This window comes from Sapajus apella, unplaced genomic scaffold (genome assembly GCF_009761245.1).
Source record: "Sapajus apella isolate SASKATOON/1434 unplaced genomic scaffold, GSC_monkey_1.0 scaffold59, whole genome shotgun sequence".
Classification (NCBI taxonomy): domain Eukaryota; kingdom Metazoa; phylum Chordata; class Mammalia; order Primates; family Cebidae; genus Sapajus; species Sapajus apella.
The window spans coordinates 5,867,469-5,887,086 of NW_022436999.1; the positions used below are offsets into that span (position 1 = coordinate 5,867,469).

The 19,618-nt window shown below is 38.4% G+C and overlaps 1 protein-coding gene across 1 annotated transcript in view; it reads right to left on the reverse strand.

Annotated features, from left to right (window-relative positions):
* Positions 1-1,029: 1,029 nt before the first annotated feature.
* Positions 1,030-19,618, reverse strand: part of FAM71D (family with sequence similarity 71 member D) — a 28,887-nt gene continuing 10,298 nt past the window's right edge. Inside the window, exons 5-6 of the mRNA XM_032245863.1 lie at positions 5,957-5,983; positions 1,030-1,216 (exon numbers count right to left, since the gene is read on the reverse strand). Of these exons, the coding sequence (XP_032101754.1) occupies positions 1,135-1,216; positions 5,957-5,983 (109 nt within the window). The 3' untranslated portion in view covers positions 1,030-1,134. The remainder of the gene's footprint in view (positions 1,217-5,956; positions 5,984-19,618) is intronic.

Sequence of the window (19,618 nt, forward strand, 5' to 3'; positions counted from 1 at the left end):
GGCCCTGCCAAGATGTGCGAGAGGTACTGCCCAGGCCCCCTGTGGTACTGAGCCCTTACACACACACACACACACACACACACAAACACACACACACACACACACACAGCATTAGCCTTATGAAGGAGGCAACAGAAGACACAATGGCCCTAAAGTTGCATTGCTTCAACTCTTTCTGTTCTACTGGGTGTTGTTATCATGGCTGAGAGAAGTTTCATTCTATGGCAATGCACTGCAGAGCTGGTGTTTCAAATAAACTCAGAATGCAGTAGGCCAGGGCCACCACAAACAGCTGTGCAGATAATGAATCGCATATGAACTACAATGTGGATGGTGTGTACAAGCTACATAACTGTGCATGATAGTCCTGCAGGCACTCTATGAATATCTGTATCATTTTGCTGTGAAAAAAGAGGTCTTGATTGTATTGACTGATCTAAAAAGTAGGTTGGGAAAGAGCATGATAAGGTTGCAAAGAAGAGTGGGAATGAGAGGAATCACTGTGGTAGCGCAGCACATAATTCTCTTCTGGTGCCTCACCTGAGGTTCCCTCCCCTCTTCCCTGTGCTGATTTTGTCTTTTGACCCATGATGGATTCTAGAGCAGAAACCACAACAAACCCTTAACATTTCATTCCACTTATATTGTTACTACAGTAGAATAAGATTTAATGTTAAAAGATCCCACTTACTGCCGGGCACGGTGGCTCACGCCTGTAATCCCAGTACTTTGGGAGCCAAGGCAGGTGGATCATGAGGTCAGGAGTTCAAGGCCAGCCTGACCTACATGGTAAAACGCCATCTCTACTAAAAATACAAAAATTAGCTGGGCATGGTGGTATGTGCATGTAATCCCAGCTACTCAGGAGGCTGAGGCAGGAGAACTGCCTGAACCCAGCAGGCAGAGGTTGCAGTGAGCCGAGATTGTGCCACTGCACTCCAGACTGGGTGACAGAATAAGACTCCATCTCAAAAAGGAAAAAAAAAAGGTCCCACTATTAACAACTTCTGAGTGTGAAAGTATAGCTATCATGTATTCCTATAGAGACTTACAATTAAAAAGTTACCTTTAAGTTGTCTTACATGTTTTTTCATCAATTTTGTCTTTTTCTATTTTACTTTTCTTTCCTCACATTCATTCCCTTGAGAAAAGGGGAGACAGATGAGGCACAAGCTTGAGGAAATTAGAAGAAGATTTGATATGAGGGGAGAGAACCAGAAGGAAAAAAGGAAAGGGGTAGGGAAAGCAGGAAAGAGATCATTAGAGAGGAAGTGAGAAAGAAAGAAAGAAAAAGCCAAAAGCAGGAGAAATAAAAAGACACAGAAGGAGAACAAACTTATTTTGAATCTTAAATTCAGGTTATGTTCTAACTACATCAAAAATGGAGTTTGTTTTGCAATGGAGCTTATTGTTGGATTTCACAAGCAGTTTCCCTTTTAGAGGGCTCCCTACTTTTTTTATTAAGCCTGGGTTTTATAGACAAAGAATGAACCTGGCTGCTTGGGGTTCCAAGGAATTTGGTTTGTAATATTTAAGAAGAACATGGAAAAGAAAGATAGGTAAGGATGGAAAGGAAATTCCCAATATTTTATGTGATTTTCCTTTCTCTTCTTTTGTTGAACATCCTTTGTCTCATTTCTTTTCATCTTGGAAAAAATATCAAAGGATCAGAAATAAGCCTATAATTTGGGCTCACTGTAAAAAAAAATTTAAAAGTTAAGGAGAATAAAGCCTAGAAAAGTAAAAACTTAAAGTCAAGAGAGGAGAGAAATGAACTCAGATTCAGAGAGACAAATTTAACCTGGGTCCTATTTCATGTGTAACCTGAGTTTGTTAAAAAGTGCATTTAAAGTGCCACTTTATTCCAAACCCTTATGCAGAAAGGAGAAAAAAATATAATTTTCTCGAACTGCTGAGAGTTTGAGAGATGAATTTGAGATCATGGTCCCAAACTAGCATTGTCCAGGAGCTGGGTGAATGTGAATCAGATGAACTTAATAATGCCAGGAATTTGTTTTGCTACTGTGGGGAGCAGTTATTATTCTGATTTCTACCTAGAATATAAATTAGAATTACAGACTCATTTTTAATTTATACTCCAATTACATTTAATAAAATGAGGGATTAAGATTTGACCAGTCTTTGCTTTTCTTCCAGGGTGTTAAGTGAGATTAAAAGTGTATGGAAGGGGAACAGGTGATTTAGAGGAGAGTGAAAATGGGGAAAGAAATGCTAATCAGGGGAAAAACCGAAAAACAATACAAGCCTAAGTAAGAAAAAAGTGGGGAAAACATGGGAGAAAAAGATAGAAAGAAGTAAGAAATACATAAGAGAAAACAAATAGGGAGAATAATTAATACTTTGAGGAAAACTGCATGCCCATTTTGTATGTTGTACCACCCTTGCAATTAAACAAGCCCACAGTGGAATTTTGCTCCTCATTTGCTGTGTCTTTGCTTAGCTTCTGATTTCCAAAGCCCCATTTCAAGCTGCCTGCTAGGTTGTTAAATATGAGGCCCAGGACTACAAACAGGGCAGCTCATAGAATCTTAACAGCCAAAAGGGTCTTGAGACAGCTAATCATGCCCTCCCTCTCCCCTCACCCAGTCAGTTGCCCACACTTTTTATAGTTGAAGAAATTGAGGCCCAGATAGATTAATGGCTAAGTAATACAGGATGTGTAGTTAGAACTAAAAGCTAGGTCATTTGATTCTAACTTCAGTGATTCAGAGTTGATTTCTTAATCTTTCCCTTTCAAAATTTTTCCAATTCCTTTCCCCAGCTTGTTTCATGAGTTTACTATCATCTAGTCATGGTGTCTCCCAAACTGACATACCCAGTTTTTAACTCTGGTACCTGCAGGCAGTTAGTTAATAACTCTTCTTGACTATGGATTCATGTCCTTGTTTCCACTGTGATTGCTTCTCACCTGGTTCAAGACTTTGGCACACTTCACCTGACTTTTAAGTAGCTTCCTAACTGGTCTCCCTAACTCTAGCTTCCTCCAGCTTCTCTTAGAGACTGCAGTCAGAGTAATCATTCTAAAACCTGACACTAATGTTGTCATTTTCCTGTCTTTCAGTGGCTCCTCTTTAGCTACCTAACTTCTTAGCATGATCCATTATTTCCATAATCTCGGCTCTTGCTTTGCTTTTCAGCCACATCTCTCACTACTCCTAAATTGAACATGCCCAACACTTTCCCGTTTGTTTGATTTTTCTCACCCTGTTCCCTATATTCAGGATATCCTTGTTTTCCTCTTTGCTAACTCAAAGACTGCCTTTTTCATACAGTCTCAATATTTCCTTTCCTAAGCAAAAAATAAGTTCTGGACTTTTCTTCTAAAGTACACCTAACTAACATACATTCTGGTTTATATTATTTGGGCACATGTCCTAAGGCCAGGTAACATATCCTGTTATTTTACTGTGTTTTGGTTTTGTTTTTTTGAGACAGCATTCTCACTGTGTTGCGTAGGCTGGAGTGCAGTGGCATGACCACAGTTCACTACAGCCTTAAACTCCCAGGCTCAAGCCATCCTCCCGCCTCAGCATCCCAAGTAGCTGAGATTATAGGCACACACTATTATGCTAGACTATGTCCAATTCTTTTTTAATCCCTCCCACAGCCTACACAGTGCTGCCTATATGATACGTAGGAATCAAATACTGTATGTGCTAGAAAACAGGTAAAAGAATTAGTCACATATAGGATGAAGAGAACAGTGTCAATGTTTTACATTAATTTGAAACTCCCATGGCTAATTACATGACTGTCTCAGAATGTACACAGAATGTACTTATTGCATGCAATATTTTTAACAGTAATAAGTCTGCTAGTAGATTTGCCCTTCCTTTTAGCAACTGAGAGGAAAATATTTGCATATACTAGATATCACTGAAATTTCTACAAATTTACTGTGATTTCTTTATGAAATACAGTTTAGAGCAGAAGTTAATAGATGAAAATTCTATACTGCAAAGGAGATTTTGCACTTTTCTCATAAGCTATGATAGCATTTCCTTATAATGTTCTCAGGTTCAATAGTATCAATTGGAATATAGGCCAAACCACATTACATGAAGTTCATCTGGTACTTATAGACACTAAAGCCCAATGGGGGCTGGGTGCAGTGGCTCATGCCTGTAATCCCAGCACTTTGGGAGGCCAAGGTGGGCAGATCACTTGAGGTCCAGAGTTCGACTAGTCTGGCCAACATGGTGAAACCCCGTCTCTACTAAAAATGCAAAAATTAGCCAGGTGTAGTGGCAGGCACCTGTAATCCCAGCTACTTGGGAGTCTGAGGCAGGAGAATCACTTGAACCTGGGAGGCAGAGGTTGCAGTGAGCCGAGATGGTGCCACTGCACTCTGGCCTGGGCAAAAGAGCAAGACCCTGTCTCAAAAGAAAAAAAAAAAAAAAAAGCCCAATAGGAAGGCCAAAAGACAATTCCCATTTGTGTAAAAACCTATCCAATAATAATTTCCTTTTTTTGTGGGAGTACATATGACTTGTACATATGACTTAAACTGCCTTCAAGTGTTTCTTGCTTTTTGAAATAGTATTTTTTTTTTCTCTTCACTTAAGCCAAGTTAAATGTTCCTTCCATAGTGTTCTTTTATGTGCGTGACTGAAGCTGAGGCTTGGTCCATCTCTCAGATTAGAAAGTAACTTAAAGCTGGTTCAACACTCAGCAAAGAGAGAGATTTCACAGGTGCCTATAAGACAACCTCCACATTAAAAGTTCATCACAGGCTAAAGATTCTTAGACATGGCAATATATAAAGAAAGAACATCGGGCCGGGCGCGGTGGCTCACGCCTATAATCCCAGCCCTTTGGGAGGCCGAGGCGGGTGGATCATGAGGTCAAGAGATCGAGACCATCCTGGTCAACATGGTGAAACCACGTCTCTACTAAAAATACAAAAAATTAGCTGGGCATGGTGGCACGTACCTGTAATCCCAGCTACTCAGGAGGCTGAGGCAGGAGAATTGCCTGAACCCAGGAGGTGGAGGATGCGGTGAGCCAAGATTGCGCCATTGCACTCCAGCCTGGGTAACAAGAGCAAAACTCCATCTCAAAAAAAAAAAAAAAGAAAAAAAAAAGAACTTCTCTGCCTCCCCGCCCCCCACCCCCTCCACCAAAACCAAAAACAAACATTAAATAGGGCCAGGGTGGTGGCTCACTCCTGGAACCCCAGCACTTTGGGAGGCCCAGGCAGGCAGATCACTGGACATTAGGAGCTTGAGACTAGCCTGGCCAACACCGTATAACCCATCTATTCTAACAATACAAAAATTAGCCAGGCATGGTAGTGAACGCCTGTAGTCCCAGCTACTTGGGAGGCTGAGGTAGGAGAATCGCTTGAATCCAGGAGGCAGAGGTTGCAATGGGCAAAGATCGTGCCACTGCCCTCCAGACTTGGCGCCAGAGCGAGACTCTGCCTCACAAAAAAAAAACAACAAACAAACACAAACATTAAATAGTATCACCTGGTAGAGGCTAAAGATGTAGGAGGAAAAAAGAGAAGCTGGATAATTTTATATTTTCCAAAAATTTACTTGTAGACCATTGCCCTTGTATATCAGAAAGGATCGCAGATCTTATGATTGCTGTATTTTGGATTCTGCCTGCAGGACTAGGCTTGGCGTGGTTTATGCCTGATGACTTACATCCAGGGAATTGGGAAACTAAACTCTACCAGTGCAGAAAAAGAAAAGTGAGGTAGTAAAGTACCGTAATGCCTTCCACTTGAAAGATAGCCTGAGGATCGGCTTTGGGAAAGAGTTTCTTCAATGTAGTATTCTCAGAATGGAGCACATTGAAGAAAGAAAATGCATCAGAAAGTCTAGCTGAATTCCTTTGCTCTTAACCACGGTACTCTTCTAGGAACCAGAGATGGCTACTGGATACCAGGGATCATGATAAAACATGTAGTGGAATTTGTTCCATACCTGAAGTGTTTGATTCGGTTCTCAAGCTCCTGTAAAAATAAATAGCACATTTCAAAAATTTACCAGCATAACCACAAATATTTAGAAAAGATTTACTAGATATAAAATAACTGGTCATTCTTTAAATGCTTTGTGGGTAGTAATGAAACATGTTTAGCAAGCCTAGGTCATTACTGATTATAGAACATATGAGAGTAAAATTATCTAAAACTTCTGCAACATGTGGGCTATTCAATCTGTAAAAGCCATAAACGTTTATTGTATGTAATACTATGTAATCTATTTTTATTACTTCTATTGCCAGTCACTCCATAGGGCCGCTGGCATCCCCAACACTGCGGCCTCCCCATCCTTCTCTTGTCAGGCCGAGAGAAGTTAACTGCTGCTGCTGAGCCTTATAAATAAATAAGGTCAATTATGTTGGGAATAGTAGGTTTCAAAGAGACCTGAGGATAAATTCTGAAATGGTTGGTTAGGAGAAATCAACAACTTCTGGTAGCTTCTTTATCACCAAGTCTGTGGCCTTACTGGGGGTGGTCATGCTTGGGAATCTTATAGGTAAATAAAGTACCTAATTTACATTTAATAACATTTCTTATGGTTTATTGGATAAAATAGGAGACTAGCAGTTTTTTTTAGAAGATTTCACTATCAGAAAGGTCTTTGGATAAAGAAGCTTATTTTCTGTGCTCCTAATTTTTAAAATTGGTAACAAGAATTAAAATACTTATTTTCTTAACCTCATTGGCATACTAAAATGTAAACTTAAGTCACATAATTTTCACCAAATTCTTATTTCTTGACACATTTTCAATAAATATTTTGGAAGTATTGAATAAAACAAATAGTTCAGGAAGAATAATTATCTTAGCTATTATCCTCCAAAATAAATGTGCAAAGACAAAATTGTGATCCATTTTAAGGGGTCTGGCAGATTCACCCAGTTCAAGTTCTATAATGGATCTTTCAAAAAGTAAATGTTAAAATGGCAATTTTCTATAGAGTTCACAAATAAATATTCATATAGTCTTTATCAAATAGATCTGATTACTTAAGTGAAGGTTAAACTTGATGATAAAAATTTTCAAGAGGCTGAGAAATATCAAGTAAATGTACCTTGAAAAATAGATGCAAATTAAAGCCTGACATTATCCTCTTTAAAACAAAGGAAAGAGCCACGGTAGCACTACTGTCAAGATATGAGAAGAAATACAAATGTTTTATAAAGTAAATTCTTCATTTCTAAAGGACCTAAAGTGACAGTATAGATAAGTCTCCAACATTTTTCACTCATCTAGATTTAAGATGCTCAATTTACATTTTAAAGACTAGTAAATCTTTACATTTTAAAGACTAGCAGAATATTCAACAAAGTTATTGTTTTTTTTAAAAAAATTTTTTTTTCTGAGACAAGGTCTCCCTCTGTTACCCAAGCTAGAGTACAGTGGCTCTGCTCTATCATGGCTCTCTGCAGCCTTGACTTCCCGGCTCAAGCAATCCCTCTGCCTCAGCCTCCTGAGTAACTGGGACCTCAGGTACACTACCACGCCCAAATAATTTTTTTCCTTTTCTGTTTTTGTAGGGACAGGGTCTTGCCATATTGCCCAGGGTGGTGTTGAGCTCCTGAGCCCAAGCAATCCTCCCGCCTGGGCCTCTCAAAGTATTGGAATTACAGGCATGAGCCACTGTACCCAACCTAATTTTTTATCAGTGTTCCAAAATACACAGTTATAAAGTGTTACTGAAATCCATGGTCTTGGAAAAGAAAAATAATATATATAACTTATTTATCAATCTCACGAGCATGACTAAATCCTACAAATATCTCTGCAATACAGCAGTAGTGAATTCCATTCTTTCTTAGAATATTACATCTTTCATTCATAATAACATTCTCAAATTAGACTCTAGTTAGTAATTATATTCCTGATGCAAATAGGCAATAAAAAGAAATCCATGCTTTATTAAATTGGGCTTAAGAGGATTACTTATAACCAAAATTTGTTTTGTTTTGTTTTGTTTTGTTTTTATTCATCTATTTATTTCTCTCCAGTAGAATCAGCTGATAAATGGCACAAGGAGCTGAGAAGGGAGGGGCGAGACCTTAAAGAATTTGAGATTTGTTGATTCTTAAGATCTTTTATATCTTTGAAATTCTATGATTTTTGCTATTTATTTAGGGATTCATTTTTTCATTGTTTCTAATAGGGATCATAATAGTGAGGCGAATGAAACAGTACCTGCTGAGCATTTTTCATCCTAACAATTAAAGTTATTCTTATAATTTTTAATATTTTAAAAAGCAATAAGGGCTAGTATAGAAAAATTCTCAGAGACTGATGTCAGCAAGATAGATGATTAGAGATGTCTGGCATTCATCCTTCCCCACAAGAAAGGACCAAGGCAATTAATACACTGCTAAGATGTGACTGGGGTGTCAAAGGAAGGTCATTGGAGTGCAGCCGGGGAGCAGAGACATGTCTGTGGTGATGGAAAGTCCAGGAGGGCAGTGTGGAGGCACCTATATCACCTATGTGGTTTGGATCTGCCCAGAGTCAGGGGAGACTTCTTATAGCAGGAAAAGGTAAGCAGAAAAGCCCCACCAGCCCCTATTGCTACCAAAAACACCTACAGTTCTTACAACAGGAGACTCCATAGTCCTCACAAGCCCTGAGCCTAGTTTGGAGAGTTGCTGGGAATTCACACAGCTGCAATGCCTCAGGTTAAGAGCACAAGGTATGCACTCCTACTCCCCAGTCACCACCTGTGAGCCAAGCTACTGCTTGAGACCAGAGCCATCTCTTGAGAGTACCCTGCTCTGGGGAGGCCACTGGCCACTGCATTTCTCCAGCCCTAGGGCTCCATCTTCATCCCACCAAGCCCACACCAGTGGCTGAACACCACAACACCACCTGTGCAGAACCTGGGCCAGGATCTGCTGTGGCTTTGGTTTTACACAGCAGGGAAACCAACCCTCACGGCTGCACTTCTAGCCAGAGGGAGAGTATGGCAGTCTTATTCATGGAAAACCCACCCTTGAGCCAGCCAAATGCTGCATACACACCCTCAAGTGAGAGAGACTCCGAGCCTCTGAACAGTTGATACACCCCCAGTCAAGCAGAACACCTATGTGCGTATGCTTAGGACATGAAGAAACAGTTCCACAGTGCCTCCATCCCTTACAGACATGTTCCTGGCCTGCCCAATGACCCTGCACCCACAATCCAGGGCCTGAGACACAGTCCTGCCGGTTGTTCCTGACAGGCATGCCCCCAGGCCAGCCAAGCAGGCAAGAACCCATGCCCAGGACCAGAGAAACAGCCTTATAAGCCACCCCAGGTGGACATGCTCCAGGCTGCCAAGTAGCCCTGTACCCATATATCAGCCCTCAGAAATAGCCCACAGGCTTCCGCTTCCCCCAGTAGGCATGTCCCTGAGTTGGCCAAACAGACTTGCATTGTTGTTCCATATTTGAGAAACAGCTCTTGGGCAACCACCAGTAACCATGCCCCCAGATCACCCACATCCAAGCAGCTGTGCACCCACATCCCAGGCTGAGAAACATCTCTGTGGGCTGCTACTCATAGACAACAACTGTGTGATCATGCTCCCGTCCACAGTAACAGCCCCATGGCCCCAAACTCAGCAAGCCAGACCCAGGTTGGCCAACTCACTGTGTGCATGTGCCTGTCCCTGACCTGAGACACAGCCTGGTGAGCCCACTCGTGGCAAAGCTGTGCCACTGATGCCACAAACTCTCTAAGCCTAGGCTACTGAGAAACTTGCAAATGCTGAAGAAACTACATGGAGATTACACTACTGTATCCACTTAGAACCAAAGCCAACACAACCCACTGAACTGACATCCCAAGACCCATTCATACAAATAAGTCTTTCTGTGTAACACTACTCCATAATATTGGAAGAGGCATTTTTTCCACTAGATGCATAGAACTTAACATAGGACCATAGGAAACATGACACTTCCAAAGGAAAACAATAATTCTCCAGTAACAGACACCAATAATAAGAAACTATATGAAATGTCAGAAAAAGAATTTAAAATAATAATCTTAAGAAAATCTTTTGTCTCAGTATGGGTCATGCATGAAAAAAAAGGTAAAAAAGAAAAAAAAAAAGAAACCCTTAAGATTAAAATCTTTCACAGACAAACAAAAACTAAGGAAATTTACCATCACTAGATTAGCCTTACACAAAATGCTCAAGGGACTTATACATAGAAATGAAAAGATGGTAGCCACCATCATGCAAACATGCAAAACTATAAAACTCACAGGTAGAGCTGATACACAAAGGAGAAAGAGAAAGAAATAAAACCTTATCACTACAGAAAATCATTCAACTGCAAAATAAACAATAAGAGAGGAAGTAAGGAACAAATATATAAAAAAACAACCAGAAAACATGTAACCAAATGACAGGAGTAAGTCTTCACCTATCACTAATAACCTTAAATATAAATGGATTAAATTCCCTACTTAAAAGATATAGACTGACTGAATATATTTTTTAAAAAATGACCCAGCTATATGTTGCCTACATGAAACTTATCTCACCTGTAAATATACATATAGACTGAAAGTGAAGAAATGAAACAAGATATTTGATGCAAATGGAAACCAAAATCTGGCAAGAGTAGCCATATATATATCAGATAAAACAGACTTTAAATCAGAAACTGTAAAAAAAAAGATGAAGAAAGTAATTCTATAACTATAAAGGAATCAATTTAACATGAGAGTGTAACAATTTTAAATATACATGTACACTGGAGCACCCAGATCTATAAAGCAAATATTAGATATAAAGGCAAATATAGATCCCAATACAATAACAGCTGGGGACTTCAACACCCACTCTTAGCATTGGACAAATCATCTAGACAGGATATCATCAAAGAAACATGGAATTTAAATTGCATCACAGACCAAATGACTTAGCAGATATTTATAGAACATTTCATTCAAGAGCTGCACAGTACACATTCTTTTCATCAGCATATAAAATGTTCCCCAGGATTGACTCTATGTTAGGACACAAAACAAATCTCAAAAAGTCTATCCAACAATTTTTAAAAATCAAAATCTTATCAAGTATTTTATCTAAACATAATGGAATAAAGCTAGAAATCAATAACAATAGGAACATTCAAAACTATGCAATACATAAAAATTAAACAACATGCTCCTAAATGACCAATGGGTGAAGGAAGAAAGGAAGGCTGCTATTTAAAATTTACTGATACAAATGTAAATAAAAATAGAATATACAAAAACTTATGGAGGCACAGCAAAAGCAGTATTAAGAAGCAAGTTTGGCCGGGCGCGGTGGCTCACGCCTGTAATCCCAGCACTTTGGGAGGCCGAGGCAGGTGGATCACGAGGTCAAGAGATCAAGACCATCCTGGTCAACATGGTGAAACCCCGTCTCTACTAAAAATACAAAAAATTAGCTGGGCATGGTGGCGCGTGCCTGTAGTCCCAGCTACTCGGGAGGCTGAGGCAGGAGAATTGCCTGAACCCAGGAGGCGGTGGTTGCGGTGAGCCGAGATCGCGCCATTGCACTCTAGCCTGCGTAACAAGAGCGAAACTCCGTCTCAAAAAAAAAAAAAAGAAGCAAGTTTATAGTAATAAATACCTACATCAAAAAAACAGAAAGATATCAAATAAATAACCTAATGATACACCTCAAGGAACTAGAAAAGGAAGAATAATCCAAACTCAAAATTAGTAGAAGGAAAGAAATAATAAAAGAGGAGAAATAAATGAAATGGAGACTGAAAAAAAAAACCCAAATAATAACAAAACATGATTAATTCTATGAGGCCAGCATTGCTCTGATACCAAAACCAGACAAGGACATGACAAAAAAGGAAGACTACAGGTCAGTATCCCAGACGAATATAGATAACAAAATCCTCAACAAAACCCATAGAACTGTACAACACAGGAGTAAACCATAATGTAAATTATGGACTATAGTTAATAACAATGTATTAATATTTGCTCATTGACTGTAACAAATGTTCCACATGTAAGATGTTAATAGAAGATACCATGGAGGAGTGTTAGGAGGGTGCAGTGGGATGCATGTGTGGAACTCTATGCACTATTTGCTCAGTTATTTTGTAAATCTAAAACTGGACACAAAAATGAAATTTATTAATCATTTTTCATAAATTTTAAAAAAAGGCATTCAAAGTGAATCTAATGGTCTAGGGCATTTGTTTTGGGCAAGGAAAGAAGTAGCTGAAATGATTCACTTAACTTTGTGAGATTTTGATTTGTGGTATGTTTTGAAGTGTCAGACAAGGGGTGGAGGCACTGGATTTGAGACATAAGAATGAAATAAAACATAAGGAAAACATCAGAGTGACCAGACCTGATCAATGATTATTTAGGACAAATTCCTAAGTGGGATGGATTAATTTAATCTCATTTTATAAGAGAAATCTTAGGCTTTCTAATAAAGCCTTACTCATATATTATAGTGAAAGGTACATTTTCCACTGAGCAGCACCTGTAGCTGTCCTTCTGCAAATTATATTCCTGTATCCCTTTCCTATTTCTAATGGCTTCTGTTTTTCTCTTCCTATTTTACTCTTTAAATCTTTGTACTTCTAACATATCATATTTATAAGTTGTCCTTGTCATTGTTTACTTACACTGAAATAACTCAGTGGTTACCATAAAAAAAAAAAAAAAAAGATCAGTGTTCTGGGGAGAAATTTATTTCAGTGACTTCTGTGCCCTCAGTAAAAATAGGAAAATGTCTGTGGGTGATAACAGCAATTCCCACGTTGAACCCTATTTTTTATCTTTTTGAGCTCCTAGTCCTACAAGAAAGCTCCCTGGAAGATTCCTGGTAGAAATCTCCCTGGAGCTTGAGCCTATGTTTCTTTCCACAGCTATAAAGCAGAGTTTTTATTTTGACTCTAGGGCTTCAGGAGAAGCCACTGTGAGAAAAGAAACTTTGCTTGGTATATAGGACTGACTTCTAAGGAAGTGGTTCTCAAACCTGAGTGTGCATTAGAATCACTTGGAAGTTTATTAAAACACAGAATTTTATGCCCCATCCCCAAGCTTATGATTCAGTAAGATGGGGTGGGACCTAAGAATTTATGGCTTTAACCAGTTCCTAGGCGATGCTGCTGGTCCAGCGTCATTACTTTGAGAACAACTGGTATAGGAACCTTAGATATTTAACAATACTTTGCTTGAGCAGTCAAGAGCCAACACTTTCAATGCCTTGGCACTTGATCTAGAGGCTCTGGAATTATGAAAAACGTAGTGCTCAAGCAGCTAAAACAAACTACTCTGATTTCAAGGTTTGTGGCTCTCCTAAGGATCACCCATATTCCTTTGTTTCCCTTGACTTATACTTTGCTAGGAAAGAAGACTTTTTAGAGAAAACAGCTTTGAGTAGTTAATCCTCAGTTGAATATTTTTGTGTACTATATATACATATATATGTGTGTGTGTGTGTATATATATATATATATACACACATATATTTGTATATATGTATGTGTGTGTGTGTATATATATATATATATATACACACATATATAATAATAATAATTATTATTTTTTGCAACAAAATTTTGTTCTGTCCTCCAGGCTGGAGTGCAGTAGTTCTATTATGGCTCACTGCAGCCTCAACCTTCCCAGGGTTAGGCGTTAACCTAACCAGGATGGTACTCCTGCTGTAGCTTCCACTTCAGCCTCCCTAGTAGCTGGGACTGCAGGTGCATGCCACCACGCTTTGCTAAATTTTTGTATTTTTTTTGTAGAGACGGGGTTTTGCCATGTTGCCCAGGCTGGTCTCAAACTCCTTGGCTTGAGCGATCTGCCCACTTTAACCTCTCAAAGTACTGGGATTATAGGTGTGAACCACTGAGCCTGGCCCTATGATACATTTTTTTGTCAGAGGAGCCGTTGTAAAGAAGACACATTTTTTCTTTAATCTCTACTATTGAAAATGAATTATTAGTGACAATAACGATCATTTACTGAGCAACTAATATGTCCCAAGCCCTCTGTGTACTTTCATCACTCTGCTTCTCAGAACCTTACAACGTACCTAGTGTGTCTACTGTTTTCATTTCATTACACTCTCCTAAGGAATACCCTAGAGCACGCTTATATTAGACTTTAGCATGCATTCCATTATTCATTTTAGCAGATTGTCACAGTGATTTAACATGAAAATGTCTAGACTCCTGGCAGGAGAATGCTTAAAGTCTATCCAGAACAAATACCTTAGTGCTCATTTTTAAGAAGTTTTGCAGGGACTGACTTCACAATCTACAGACTTCACAATCTACAGAACCTACAGAAACTGGTTCTGTTGTTTTTCAATATATAATAAGTAAGTCTTTTTTAAAAATTTATTTAAAAGTCAGTGTCTTGTTCCATCACCCCAGCTGGAGTGCAGTGGCTTAATCATGCTCACCACAGCTTCAGAGTCCTGGGCTCAAGTTACCCTCCCATTTTTTAGTGACAAGGTCTTGTTAAGTTGCCCAGGATGGTACTCCTGCAGTAGCTTCCCGAGTTGATGGGATTACAGGCTTGTGAGCCACTTTGCCCAGGTTATTTTTTAAATTGATTGCTATATTACCTAATAATAAAAATTTCCTCTCTGTTAAAATAATTTTTACTTTAAATCTACTTTTAAAATGTAGCTTTCTGTGAACTTCCTCATACATTTGAATATGGTCATTGTCACCTATTAACAAACATTCTCCTATCACCTCAATTTTTTTTTACAATATTTAGTCAGTCTTTTTTTTCCCAGTTCTTCTCTAGGTTCAGTTTATTGGGTAGTATAGTGGAAAGATTACTTCAGATATCCTGTGTGGTAGACAACCATGTTGTACTGTATTAAATGTGAGTCAAATCTACATTAAATTTTTTGATTCAGTTTAATCTTTGCTTGAACCTATCTTCCTCCCTCTTTCCTTCTTTCCTTCCACCCTATATTTTATCCATATGTATACCTAGATATACTTTGAACGTTACCATGTACCTGGCATTGTGAGCATTTTAATATCAGCTATTTAATTCTTATAGCAATTCTACAGTGTGGATATTATTCCCAGTTTACAAATGAGGAAACAGACTTGAAGTTAAGTAACTTGCCCAAGATCATAGAGCTAGTAAGATAGAGAAGCCAGGATTTGAACCCAGAGATCTGACTGCAAAGCTTTTTCTGTTTTTTGTTTTTTCTTTCTTGAAGACAAGGTCTCCATCTGTCACTCATGCTGGAGTACAGTGGAGCGATCTTGGCTAACTGCAACCTCCATCTCCCAGGTTCAGATGATCCTCCCACCTCAGCCTTCTGAGTAGCTGGGACTACAGTCACACGCTACCACACCCAACTAATTTTTGTAGAGAGAGGGTTTCACCATATGGCCCAGGCTGGTCTCGAACTCCTGGACTTAAGCAATCTGCCTTCCTTGGCCTCCCTAAATGCTGAGATTACAGGTCTGAGCCACCGTGACCAGTGGCAAAGCTCAATCACTATTGGCTGTGTTAAACTGTTTCCCAATGAATGAATCCTAGATTCAATTTACTTTTTTTTTTTTTTTTTGAGGCAATCTCTTTCTGTTGTCTAGGCTGGAGTGCGGTCGCACAATCTTGGCTCACCGCAAGCTCTGCCTCCTGAGTTCAAGTGATTCTCCTGCCTCAGCCTCCCAAGTAGCTGGGATTACAGGTGAATGCCACCATGCCTGGCTACTTTTTGTATTTTCAGTAGAGATGAGGATTCACCGTATTGGCCAGGGTGGTCTCGAACTCCTGACCTCGTGATCTGCCCTCATGGGCCTCCCAAAGTGCTGCAATTACAGGCATGAGCCACTCCACCCAGCCCCATTTACTTTTTAAATTATATGTGTAATTAATTATATAATAAAAAATTTAATAGAAGCATCTATCAATAGCTACAGCAAATATTTATTCCATTAATCATCAACTATGCCCAAAGTGTGGTTTCTTCCCAGACTATAGAAATAAAATACCATTGTATTTACATTTTTTGGAAGTTTTTGCTTTTCCAGCTTATAATTCCTTATTAGTCATGTAGCTCTTTTTTTCTTTCCTCTTTTTCTGCTTTTTTTTTTTTTTTTTTTTTTTTTTTTTTTTTAAATACAGACAGGGTCTCCCTATGTTGCCCAGCTGGGTTTCGAACTCCAGGCTCAAATTAATTAACATTTGTTAATTGGATCCCTTACTCCTGGGCTCAAGCAATCCTCCTGTCTCAGCCTCCCAAAATGCTGGGATTACAGGCAGGAGCCACCATGCCAGCCATAGCTCTTTTCATTGAAATTCTAGCTATGGCTTTTTTTTTAATGGGGCTCTGTTGTTTCACTGAATTGACATACTATTTCCTGGTTAGCCATTTTCCTACCAGTGAGCATTTGGATTACTTAGAGGTTTTCATTATGAAATGCCATGTTCAGATAAGTTATTTTCCCCTTTGAGTTATTTCTTTGACATATGTTACTATAAGTAAAGGAGTACAAACATTTGGGGTGTGAATTGACAACCATTTACAGTGACACCATGAATGTTGACACCTAATGAAAAGCTAACTGGTAATTGCTTAACTGTATTTCTTTAATTATTAGTGAGATTGATTCCTTCTCAAATAGTTGTCTTCTGGAGTAAATTTTCTATTTATGTCCTTAAATTATTTGTTAATTGTATCCCTTACAAATTCCTACCAGCTACTTGTATATAAAGGTAATCTATTATGCTTTCTCTCCTCTGTTGTCATACATTTATGAATGTATTTATTTATTTATTATTATACTTTAAGTTCTGGAGTACATATGCAGAACATGTAGGTTTATTATATAGGTATACATGTGCCACAGTGGCTTGCTGCATTCATCACCCTGTCATCTAAACTAGGTATTTCTCCTAATGCTATATCTCCCCTATCCCTCTGCCCCCTGCTATCCCTCCCCTACCTGCCCCACCACCTCTTGCTATCCCTGCCGTAGCCTTCCACCCCCCGACAGGCCCTAGAGTATGATGTTCCCCTCCCTGTGTCCATGTGTTCTCATTGTTCAACACCCACTTATGAGTGACAACATGTGGTGTTTGGTTTTCTGTTCTTGTGTCAGTTTGCTGAGAATGATGGTTTCTGGCTTCATCCACGTCCCTGCAAAGGACATGAACCTTTTTTATGGTTGCATAGTATTCCATGGTGTATATGTGCCACATTTTCTTTATTCAGTCTATCATTGATGGGTATTTGTGTTAGAAATGTATTTATTTTAAAAAAATGATTTATTTGGCAGATATTTGTAGTTGTTATGTAGTCAATCAACTTGGAACTCTGTTCCCCCAGAGGTTCATACTTCCTTAGATCTCTGCTCAAATGGCCTTGACCACCTGTATAAAATGACTCTCCATCTTCCTCTAATCACTTTCACTCTATATTCTCCTTTTATTTTCATCACAGCACATTCCAGCTGGCATAACATGTATTATCTGTGTCCCCCACTAGAATAAAACACTTCATGAGATAGGGACTTGATCATTTTTGCTGCTGTATCCTCAGTGCCTAGTGCATAGGAAGTGCTCATAAATATTTTTGAGTGAATGATGCAAATTCTGCCATTGAAAATTACTATTATTGTGTCAGTAGACAATAAATGATCTTTCCTCTGTAAATGAGGCAATGATACCATCCCATTTTCTTCTGGCTCATTATAGTTAGTTTTAAAATAATTTACTCTTATCTGAATTTTTTAATGGTATTTCATAAATCTTTGACCAATATTTTCCTAGAATTTTGCTTTTTCCATGCTTTTGAATTCATATCAGTTTGGATCTATTTTTGTATCTTTTTTTTTTTTTTGAGACAGGCTGGGGTGCAGTGACGTGTTCATAGCTTACTGTAACCTTGAACTCCTGGGCTCAAAAGATCCTCCTGCCTCAGCCTTTCCTGTAGCTAAGACTATAGTCACATGCCATCACACCTGGCTACTTTAAAATTATCTTTGTAGTGACAGGGTCTTGCTCAGGATGATCCTCCCACCTCAGGCTCCCAAAGTGCTGGCATTATAAGCATGAGCCATTGTGCCTGGTTATATTTTTATTTCTATATTCTAATCTTTGTACTGGTAGTTCTGGTGGGCATTTAATTATAACATGGCTTAAGATTTTATAGGACTGAGTAGACTGTTGACACTTTCCATTCCAATTGTTTCCTTGAGATTTTTTCTTTAACTTTTTAATATGGAAAATCAAACATGCTAAATTAGAATAGTATAGGAATTGGAAAACTTTTTTTGAATGCACAATAGAATATTTTTGACAATGCAAAACAATTATCCTAGCATTTCTGCTTTCCTTTATATTAGCCAGTTTTTGTAAGTCCCAAGTTTCTAATGAAAATATTTTCACCATGTACAAAATAGTTTCCAAAATTATAGTAATATATTACATTGTTCTTTTAATTCACCAAGCCAGTTTGAGCCCTTCTCTGTGTCCAGCATGTGGTCTAAGAGGTGTGAAGGATACCATACAAAGAAGAGTGCCCCCTACCTGCAAGGTGCTTATAATCCAGTTGGGAAGATAAAAACTGTAAGTGAAAGAACTAGGGAATATATTGCCATCATCCTAGCTTTATGCTATCATTGGTACAAACCAATGATAGGCAGCTTATAAAGATTAAATACATAACAAATGAAACAGAGAAAGCAGCTAAGAGCCTGCAGTAGGTGAGCCAGAAACAACAGTTTCTTTCCAAATGCATGATTGTCTGTCAGCACTTGCCTAGAACAGGGAGACTGACATTTTATCCTCAACAAGCCAGGGAGGTGGTCATACCTAGTGCAATGCTAAGCACTCAACTGGACAGTTAATTTTTTATAAGTTTTAAATGTGAACCTATTGATCCGGTTTCTGATTTTTGCTGTTGTTACATGAATAAGTTCTTTAGTGGTGATTTCTGAGATTTTGGTGCACCTATCATCTGAGCAGTGTACAGCTGTACTCAGTGTGTACTGTTTTACCCCTCACTCCCCTCTTACCCTGTTTCCTTGAGATATTTACCCCTATTTTTTTCACATCCTTTTTTTCTATACAATTTTATGATTTCTATGAGATATCCTATTGAGATGTTAATTGGTATTGCATTTAAATCTACTTATGCAGAGGGAGGATTAAGTTTTCCTTATTCAAGTTGTCTTTTATTTCTGCCATTAAAGTTTTACAATTCCATTCATATAGATCTCTTATCAGTCTCACTAAATATTTGGTTTTTGTTGTTGCTGTTGAAAAATACACCCTTTTTTCAATATATTTTTGGCATGTAAATTAAAACTATTTTTTTTGCGTTTATCTTATAATCTATAGCCTTTCTAAAGAAACTAAAATTTTGTTGATTCTCAAATTTTCTAAATATGAATTTCTATTTGAAAAGTGATTTTAAAGATTTATTATTAATTTTCTTTGTATTTCTAAGTCCTGTTAGCTTGCTAGAAACTTTTATATTACATAGAAATGTTAATGGGAACATTCCTAATTTTTTCTAAGTTTTGTTTTTGTTTGAGACAGGGTCTCACTGTGTCATCCAGCTTGGAGTACAGTGGCATGATCTTGACTCACTGTAGCCTTGACCTCTCTGGT